The 10860-nt window shown below is 35.2% G+C and overlaps 1 protein-coding gene across 1 annotated transcript; it reads left to right on the top strand.

The window, feature by feature from the left end:
• Positions 1 to 3100: 3100 nt before the first annotated feature.
• On the top strand, positions 3101 to 10124 carry cist1 (colon, intestine and stomach enriched 1). Its single transcript, XM_087783016.1, has 4 exons — positions 3101 to 3269; positions 5745 to 6002; positions 6727 to 6896; positions 9410 to 10124. Exons 1-4 carry the CDS (start codon positions 3101 to 3103, stop codon positions 9452 to 9454), a joined length of 642 nt encoding a protein of 213 aa, XP_087639142.1. The 3' UTR covers positions 9455 to 10124.
• Positions 10125 to 10860: the final 736 nt, after the last annotated feature.

Raw genomic sequence — 10860 nt, 5'->3', positions numbered from 1 at the left:
ATACTTTATTGAGTATTGTTTTGATTGTTTAAGCGCTTTGTGACCCTGGTCTGGAAAAGCGCTATATAAATAAATATTACTTACTTACTTACAACCACATCACACACATCGACAGAGGATGACTCCCCAATTAGATTTGAACCTGCAACCATTGATCAGCACGGGTCATTCATACTGAACATAAAATAATTATACAAGTTGATTTTAAGTTACTTTTAAATAATGGGTCAAATCATAATTTCACTCAGTTCAACATAAACGTACGACTAAATAATGGTCATTCATGTCATGCAGTCATTATTCCTTAAAATAAGATTAAGATATTTGTAAGTAAGTTCAGTGTGAAGTGGATAAGTGTTAAACTGCAACTTGATAAAAACGTTTGTGCAGCGACATTAACTTGATAATACCAAGTAGCTGGGATTATGGACGTATGTCGTTGCCATCAAAATATTGAATGGTTGAATTTGACATTTAATATTACAAAACTTTGAATTATTTTTATTGAAATCTTCAAGAATTTACTTTTCAAAATAATTAAATTAAATTGTTTGTTTTTTTAATTAATTGAATATTTTCAATATCAATTATTTTTTCTTACTCATAAAGTTTGATATTCTAATTCCAATAACTCAATATTTTAAAATGTGATGCAATTAATTTAATTTGGATGAACTTTATTTTATTTAATCACTTAAAATAAGCAACATTTCAATATACAAATACCTCACAAAAATGACTAAATGCTTAAATGAATAATGCTTCAACAAATAAAGAAAAAATTCATAGGTTCATCATTTTAAATTTTAAATTCCACAATTCAATATTCTGGTTGCACTGTTATGTAATACAATCCTGCGTTAATTTATTTAGTGTAAAAAACAAACATTTTAGAGATGATAAATAAAGGTTCAGTGTTACGTGTACATTATTAATTCAGATATAATCTGATTCAGAAAATGTAAAAACATGTCTATATCTGAGGGCAGTGGGATATTGGGCAGACAAAGCGGGAGAAAAATGTATTACATCAGAAGAAACTGAAATGAAAATATTAATAATAAATCATATTTAATTGAAAAGAAAATTAGTGTATTAATTATTTAAATTTAGTTAAATATAATTTATAGATAAGTTAAGTAACTTTTTTTTAAATAATACGTATTTGCTGAAAATAAGAACCCTATAACAAAACCGTGGTAATGTAAAAAATATTTATTTCACTTTAAGACTGTAATCTTGCCGCAAATGCTGCCATTAGTTTTTATGATGTTTGTTTATTCTGTTTGTTCTCCTACTGGATTAAACCCTCATGTAAGTGTTTGCCTTTTGACTTCAGAATCAATTTCAGCTAAACGTTGTTTGTTCAGTCCGTCCACTGTCTGGTGTTGACGCAGGGAGGAGGTTCAAATCCCACACAGCCAATATCTATAAGTCGATTAATTCAACTCCAAACCGGTCCGACTGAGTTGAGACCACACTCATTACTTCCTGCTTTTATTCAGTCTTGCACTGTTTGGTTTTGGACCAGGTAGGAAACCGGAGTCCCTGGGGGGGAAGCTCCTACAAAGAAGGTACTAAACCCAGGGGGCTGCATTTGAACCAGCAACCTTGTTTGTAGCTAAAAGTTAAAGCATGTTAATCAAAATGTCTCAACAAAGCAGGCTTGTGGAGACGAGACTGAGTCATAATCTTCTGAGTCAACAACACGTCGAGGAAGTTAAGGTCTCGAGATGATCATTAAAAAAAAAAAGGTCACAAGTTGAATTCCTGCTCCGGGCTTTACTACACTCGTCACACCTTCATTAGTACTAGTTGTTTGCAATGCTGACTCATCATTTCCATGCCAACTACATGTTGCTAGTTTTCTTTTTCACCATATTTTGTTGTTTTTCTTACTATAAATGATCAATCTTGCGTGGGAACTACGGATGTGTAGACGCTGCTCGTGACAAGATTTAGTTCTTCTCTCAAATCAAACTTTTACACACAGTATCAAACTATTTTATATCTACTATCCAATTATTTTATACACACTATCAAACTCGCATCTTCCATAAAGGTATCTCACATCTACTATCAAACTTTCTTACACACATCAAACTCTCTCACACAGACTATCAAACTCTTTAATAATACAGTATATACAGTATATAGAGAGAGACATATATACAGTATATATATATATATATATATATATATATATATATATATATATATATATATATATATATATATATATATATATATATATAGCTTGTAATCCATGTGTTTGTGTCTTCTCGTTTAGACTGTTATTTTCATGTCTTAACCAAAAGGATCTGTCTCGCCTGCAGTTAATACAAAACTCTGCAGCGAGAATTCTGACCCGCTCAAGTAGAAGAACTCACATTTTCTCCGATCCTTAAAACTCTTCACTGGCTTCTAGTTTCTTTCAGGATCAACTTTTAAATTCTGGTTCTTACTTTCAGATCTATTCATGGTCAGGCTCCTCCTTACATCAGTGATCTGATCCAGCCTTACACCCCAGCTCGGGCTCTGAGGTCTCTGGATCAGAATCTACTGATGGTTCCTGAACACGGTTCAGGACCAGAGGAGAGAAATCCTTCCAGGCTGTTGCTCCTAAGCTTTAGAACGATCTTCCTCTCTCTCTCTGTTTGATGATCTACTGACTCTTTTTGTGCAGGCTTTTCCTTTACCTACTTTGGGCTGCCGTGTTTGTCTCTATGTTGTCTTGACCTTTTAGAATATTTATTTTAACTGTGTATTGTTTATGATTGTTTAAGTGCTTTGTAACCCTGGTCTGAGAAAGGTGCTTTACAAATGACCTTTACTTACTCACTTACTTACTCACTTACTTACTCACTTACTTACTCTGTTACACACATCAAACCCTCACACACACACTATCAAACTCTTACATCTACTATCAAACTCTTACATCTACTATCAAACTCTTACATCTGCTATTGATAGTAGAGATGCAGCAGGATGTTCTGTTGTGCAGGTGAGCGTCCGCCCCACAGCAGGGTGTGTCCTGTGAGCTCGGCTGCGTGACTGATCGACGTCCTCAAATAGTCTTGTTCAAACAAGCCGCTTGATGGATTTGATATGTCTGGTCTGGTGCAGAACCTCAGCTGATCTGAACATCCTGCTGCCAGGACGGGTGCTTCAGCATGACAGGTGGAATCCGTCTCTGGTGAGCGCGGATGCAGCAACGATGCTCCTCTCGGTTCTTCTCTCCATGTTTGCGGCGACTCTCTGCCACCGTAAGTCACATATTAACTCCTGGAAAATAACCTTTTTTGTTTCCTCTTCCGTTCGTCTGAGAGGAACAACCCTGCACAAAGTTTGACCTCCAGCCTCCACACAGATGATAAATATGTTTGAAATTGACATAATTATTATAATGTATCATTTTAAATATAATAGTTCACATTATTTGAACAGCATTATCAATGAAATGTTATTTTCATAGTGTTTTTCACTATTAATTCACTTTTTTCCACTTCAGTTTGACTCCGTCCATCTTTTTATTCTAGTAAATTATACATATTATCTTCTTGTCTCTGCTCAGAATATTGTTTTTTGTAATATATAGTTTTGCCTAAGTATCATTATATCACACTTAGTTAATTGTTTAGTATTTCTGTTGTTGCTAAATATTCTTATATAACCTTGTGTCATTCAAATGTCACACATTTTATTTTTAATACTAACCTAATTTTCCATTAAAATCCATCAACATTTGTTCTTATATATACATAGTATCTTTATATATATAAAGTACCTTCCATTATTTCAAACTATTATTGTATTCATTCAATTTATTATATGTTTTTAAATATTATAATAACCTTTTAATGTTTTAAAATAAAGATTTCAAAATTTCTTCTTATATTCCTGCACATTTTAAACGCTCTGATACTAAAAAACAACACTTTCGACGAAAATATTGAAAATTACATTTTTGTTTGCGGTTTAACTTCACCCGAGCGCCGTAACTTTAAGGGTTGAGAGGTAAAGGTGAGTTGTGGAAGTGAATTTTAATCAGTACTGGAGAGATCATGAAATTCACTGTTGAAAGACACACACGACACAAATACTGCGAGACAAACAAGGAATCCTCGACGCCTGTCAGCTGTTTGTCTTCTTCCTCGAGATGACCTGATGTTTTGACTCTGTATTCTGAGACTGGAGCATTTCATTATTCGAAGCATGAGGAGAATCTGGATATGTTATCAATATTTTAATTCTTCTCTTCATACTTCACTGAACTTAATTTTAAAGTCTCAACACAAACCCAAAACTACCCAAACTAAAGAGTGACAAAACCGAGGTCCTCATCATTGGTCCACCTTATCCAAAACCAACAGTTTATCTCTCACCATTGAAAACTCCACCGTCTCCATCCCCCCCTAGTTAAGAGCCTGGCTGTCATCCTGGACAATACACTCTCCTTCCAATCCCACATCAATAACATCACCCGGTCTACTGACTTTCACCTGTCTCTTTCACCGCCACCTGAACTGAGAAACATGGACTCTATTACACTTTTAAACCACATCTTAAAACCCACTTATTTAAATATGTTTATTGCAGTTAATCACAGTGTTATTATTATGTTTTTTAATGGGTCTTTATGTTTTAATTGTGTTTTTATGCTTGCTGTTCGGGTTTTATGTAAGGCGACCTTGAGTGCCAAGAAAGGCGCCTCGAAACAAAAGACACCGTTTCCTTAAGTGGCATCACAGACAGAAGATCACTCAAACCTTTTCAGGAGCCAAGGTCTTAATCGGTCTCCTTCGGGAAATTGTTTTTCCAGCACACAGCAACACAGACGATAGATTCATAAAACAAGAACAAGAACAAAGGGCAATAAAAAGAAAGTGCAAGATGACACAATGAAGAAAAGGATACAAAGCTTAACATGGAATAGAATCATATTTTCACTGCACTCCTGCCCCCAAACCTAAACAAGAATTAAACAGCACAAGGAATGAATGAGTCCCTGAGTCTATTAGTGTTGCATCATGGGAGGAGCATTCGTGCTCCATCTGCTTCTCTGCTCACTGTTGACAGTGTTCAGAGGATGACTGTCATCATCCATGATGGACAGTAGTTTGTCCAGTGATCTCCTCTCAGCAACTGTCACCAGTGAGTCCAGCTTCATTCCAACCACAGACCCAGCCTTTCTGATCAACCTGTCCAACCTGTTGACACTCCTCTTGGACACATTCCCACCCCAACACACCACAGCATAGAACAGGACACTGGCCACCACAGACTGGTAGAACATGCAGAGGAGCTTCCTGCAGATGTTAAATGATCGAAGCCTCCTCAGAAAGTACAGTCTACTCTGAACTTTATTATATACATGGTCTGTGTTGCAGGACCAGTTTACTGTCCAGCCACACACAGAGGTACTTAGTTTTGAACTCTCGTCGCCTCGGATGGACACTGGATGTGGCTTTGTCCTGGACCTCCCGAAGTCCAAGACCAGCTCCTGAGTCTTTGAGGTGTTCAGCTGCAAATGGTTCCTCTCACTCCAGTGCACAAATTCACAAAATAAATTTTGTCATATTTGGTAAACAAGATCTATTTCTGCTCTGGGATGTAAACAAGTATATATATATATACATATATATACATATATATACATATATATATATATATGTATATACAGTATATACAGTATTTTTTTTTTGCTAGCTTAGCTACTCAATAATTTAAATCTGTTGCAGCTTCTTTCAACTCCACAACATCCATGATGCCAGACACCAGCGCTGCAGCAGCTGAGAGTGTCGCTCCATCCACCACCACCGCAGCCTCACAGGTGGAGGTTTTTTGGCTCAACAGCACTGGGGTGAAGGTCAACAGGACCACCGGGATACCCACCAGTACAGAGCGGACGTCTTCCTCGACCCCGCTGTTCTCCACAAGTCCTCAGAACGAGACAGCAAAGGCCAAACTGCTCAACAACACAGAAGCACACAACACAAGTGAGTGGAGCTCCTGGAAAGCTTTTGCCTTAGATCAACCTGCAGAGGTGAAGTCAGACCTGCTGATAATTTGACTCCAAAATATTATGGTCATTTTCCCTTTTTTTAATTGGGAAAAGACTTTTGTTAACCAAACATGACTCATACACTATAATTGTTATCTGTTTTAGTGTGTGTTGCTTTTTATTAGAGCAGATTATTGTATCTTTATTTTACTATGAAGGTAGTTTTGTTAAGTTATTTTTCAATTTAAAAAGGTTCCTTCAATTTTAAAACATTGCTTCTATAAAAAAAACAACATTATTTAAAAAAACATATTTGCCTTGGTTAAAATAAATATTTTCGTCTTTTAAAAGAAAGTGTTTGATCACTTTTTTATATTATAGTTAAAACATTGCACAGTTTTTCAAGTATTTGGTAATTTATAGTTAAGGCACAAATGTCCGAACTATTTTATGGCCAAAACATTAATTATTATTTATTTTTTTTACATTGGAAAAACGTATTTTTTAATTTAATTATACATAATTATACACTCAAACAACTCAACAATTTTCACTATGTTTAAGGGATTGGTACAATTAAGCCTTCTACTAAAAAGAGAAAAGAAATCATGAAATCGAGTCTGTCAATTATTTTGCAACTCTGGACATTTTAATTGACAGTTTTGTACACATTTTTAAAATAAAATGTTTCAAATGTAATTTCTTTTCCCATTTCTCAGCTTTTCCATTTGACGTGGACGTTGAAAAAGAGGACTTGATGCAAAACCCGGGTCTCGTCACCGTCATCTGCATCTTCTGTATCCTCCTGGTTCTGATGCTGTTCGTGGGCACCGTCAAGTGTCTGCGGATGCCGAAGTCCAGCTTTGAAAGACTTGAAGAAGTACCACTAGTGAGTATTTACGAGCATGACCTCTTCACCACAAGGTCATCCACATTTCCACAGCTACTGATGAGCAGAATTCTTTACAATAAAATAGAAAAAAGCATTAAAGCTTAATGTTTGTAAGGTTCTTATTTAGTTTCGCTGATTAGAAATACAACTGCAGTGAAAAGGCAAAGTTGGAGGCACACACTAATGATCCTCATCAAAGTACATCACATCTCCATTGAGGCGGAGACTTTTAAAACTAAAGGAAATAAGGTGGAGTTTTGTAAATGTACAATTATACAAATACAGCACTGACATCATAATGCCGTCAAACTAACTATCGCTCGGGATTCTTCGCTCTTGAGACAATTTTAATCTGAGGAGTTCTTGCTAAACTTTACGATAAATTCCCCTCAGTAGGAGGAAAAAAACTTTCGGCTTTCATATTAAGAGCGTAGAATTTTGAATAAATTGATAATTAAAACATAATATTTAAGTTATGACTCTTATGTCAATGTCAAAGATGACAGGTTTATGAAGCTATAAATCAATATTTATCCACAAGCGATGACTGCCATAGATCTAGAGGATGTAGACTAATATCCAACAAAATATCACAACTTATGATTTTATATAATATGTTTTTTTTATTGAAATTATGTAATGTCATATTAAATTATGTTTTACAATAAGTCTTTATATTAAATATATATTAACATTGATTGTTTTATGAATTAAATGGATTGTTTTATAAGTTACATTTTACACTGAATATATTTATCTGTTTAGTTAATGCACAGAAACAATAAACACCAAAAAAACAGCCACACAAAGATTTTATGTAATCGCAGTAATACTGCTATGGCACTAGGGGGAAGACAGAAACACTTTTAAATCTTACTGAGAGGGGCTTTAATCTGTATTTATAAATGACTTAAACTAGATGTTTTCCTTGCATCTAACAAATGAGAGAAAGAGTAAAACCTAATGAAACTAATGACTCTACATGTATGGTAAGTAAGTAAGTATTTCAGTGTCATCACTGACACCTGGATTTTTATTTAAATTCTTTAAAATGTTGTTGGTGGAGGTCGTTCACAGAGAGCAAGAGATAACACAAAGGTTAAAATATTCAACTCTATTATGTAAATTATATAAAAAAGAAAAACCCAAATAAATTTTACATTTCATTATAGAAATGATATAAGAAATGATTCCTCCCCAAAAAAGGTAAAGAAGAACGTTACATTTCAATAAAAAAAACTTAAAGTTTCAACATTTTAATGTTAAATTAAACCATTCAATAGTCTGTTGACACTGATCTACCTTCACAAACGTGTTTTCTGCTGGTTTTTATCCCATGTGGTCATTGTTTTGGATCCTATTATGAAATGAAAAGATCCATGTGGTCGTTCTAACATCCCTCTGATTGGACTAAAGTTTCTTGTCTTTTTAGCTTGACCTCATGTCCATTTCTAAATAAGTAAATCTCAATAGTGCTTATTGTGTCCTTTGTCCTTGCTAGCTGGTACCTATTCTAGATGGTCCACGCCAGGCCCAGCTCTTGAGATAGACCACCTATAACTGTGAGCGTCTCTCACAAGTGTCAACCTAGCGACAGATGCTCATGTTAGACGACATGATGGAACATTTACTTTCGTATGTAGCCGTTAAAACCATTTTAAGTGGTGTCGTTAAGGTTTTTTGCTCCACAAGGAGGCGACTTCACATCTGACCATCAATCTTCAAAAAAAAAAGAAGCTAAATACATTTTACCTGCTATCAGAGGATCTTTATGGGCTCTCGAGCGGCCGCAGTAAAGAGAACAATGTGTCCAGCAGCTCATGACGGCGTACGGACGAGCTCGTGACACGAGTGAAGAGGTTTAATAAATGACAGAGACAGTTACAGATGCTTCTTTGTCTTCTTTGTTAGCCAACAGTTGCAGCTCATTCGTAAGTAAATAGCCATATTTCCACTGTATGGAGCAGGTTTACTCAAGTCATATCAGGTGCTTGAAGGTTGATTCCTTTTTATATGTAGTATTATAAAGGTTGAGCCCTTCAAGATCCGTTAGAAATTGTACATTTTAGCTCTTATAACATGTACATGTTCTGCTCTATTCAGGGACAGTTTGTTGCTACAACATTGTATCTAAATTCTATGTCTATTTTGCTATGTCAGCTGTGATTGGTTGGCTGGGCGGCAAAGCATTTTGTTCCGTGCAGCTGTTCAGGTCACTGTTATTAGCAGGGGTTGTTTGAGTTGGCACCTCGTATGCAATATTGAGTTTGTAAGTTGAATAAATGTTGTTAATTAAAATAAAAAACAAACAAATAATCACTACTTTTGTTAAGAACGACGTTATTGCAACAACTGAGGGATGACTGTATGTCACCCTGTGGGACTTTGCCTGCTTGAGACCTTGGCTCCTGCAAGGGATTGTCACTTAAACAAAAAATAGGCTCTTTGTAAGAGTCATTGGTGTAGGACAAGGTGATCTTTTAACTTGACTTTGTTCTTCATCTCCACAGAGTAAAGTGACTGAAGACTCTCCGTTTGCACATTACTCCAAATGATCCGGATGAGTCACAACGGTGACACTTTTTCAACTTGGAGTCAGAACCAAGAACCAAGAACCCACACAACACAACACACTTGTTTCCTTTTCTCTTGATCTAGTTTCAAGCAAATCATGCTAATGATGCTATTGTTCATCATTTGAACTTTTGAACTTGTGAGGATATTGAAGATCCACCATGAGAATCTATTTTACCTGCTTAAAAACACATGATTCCAGTTTGTTAAGCTATGGTTTGTTGTGCTAAAGATGTACAGTACATGCTTCTCTAGGTGAGTTCTTCATCCTGGGTTTCCAGAGTCACCATCCATGATCAAACTGTGTTTGTCATGTCCTTAAAAAACCACATGCAAGAACTTTACTCATTGTCTTCTTCTTCCAAACCACCTGTCGTCCATAACATTGTCTCCAAACTTCTCCTTCTTATATATCCTTCTGTGATCTTGTCCTTTCTGTTAACTTCCTTATCTTTGTCTCTGATCGTGCATCATGACAGGTCTCATGACTGTCCTGTTCAGACTTCACTCTTTCACTCTTCACAGCTGTTCCTCCCTGTCTGCAACCTTTTCTTCACCTCCCTCTATATGACAAACTGTACAAACTGATTAACTTAAATATATATGCAAGTGTCTTTTGTAAATCCTGTGCAATAAAATCAAGAAAATGAATCTGTTTTTTTCCTTCTTTCTTTCTTCTTATATAGGTGGTTGATGTATTTAAACCATTATATCATTGTGACTACACTTGAGAACACGAAAACCTCTTCAGTTTATCAGTGATTTATTTATTTCAATTATGGTAATAATAAAGTGAGTTTGAACTTGTTAAAAATATGTATAAATACAGTGGGTACAGAAGGTAATCAGACCCATGCAGCCATTCGCTAAAACAATTCAAGTTCATTTTTCCCTCAATAATGTTCACTCAGCACACCGTCTTGATGGAAATAGAAATGTATAAAGTTTTGCAAATTTATTAAAAAAGGAAAACTGAAATATCACAATGCAAAGAAACAAAGAGTGAAAAATAAAAAGTGGTCTGATTTGTTTCCCTACCCACTGTATATGTGATTATTTGTACATACAAAATAAATAAATAAAAATCCAGCCCAATAAAAAGAATCATATTAAAACACTGCAGTTTGACGAAACAGTAAAAAGAAGTTAAAATACTTTTTTAAATGTCCTTTATTAATTATATCCATAGAAAATGCACACTATGTTGTGGATTATGTTTTAATTATGATTATTATCTGGAATATGTTTAAGGATTCAAAACAATAAATAACACTATCTCATATATAATATATTTAATTTACACAACGTTTTGAGAACATTTAAGGATCCGAGATCTCACCAAGAAATGTATTTCATGCACTCTTCCTATAACTGTTATCAGTTTCAA

This window comes from Callionymus lyra, chromosome 2 (assembly GCF_982586985.1).
Source record: "Callionymus lyra chromosome 2, fCalLyr1.hap1.1, whole genome shotgun sequence".
Taxonomy (NCBI): Eukaryota; Metazoa; Chordata; class Actinopteri; order Syngnathiformes; family Callionymidae; genus Callionymus; species Callionymus lyra.
Note: the sequence above shows the minus strand (reverse complement) of the source record. Positions and strands in the feature narration are given on the sequence as shown.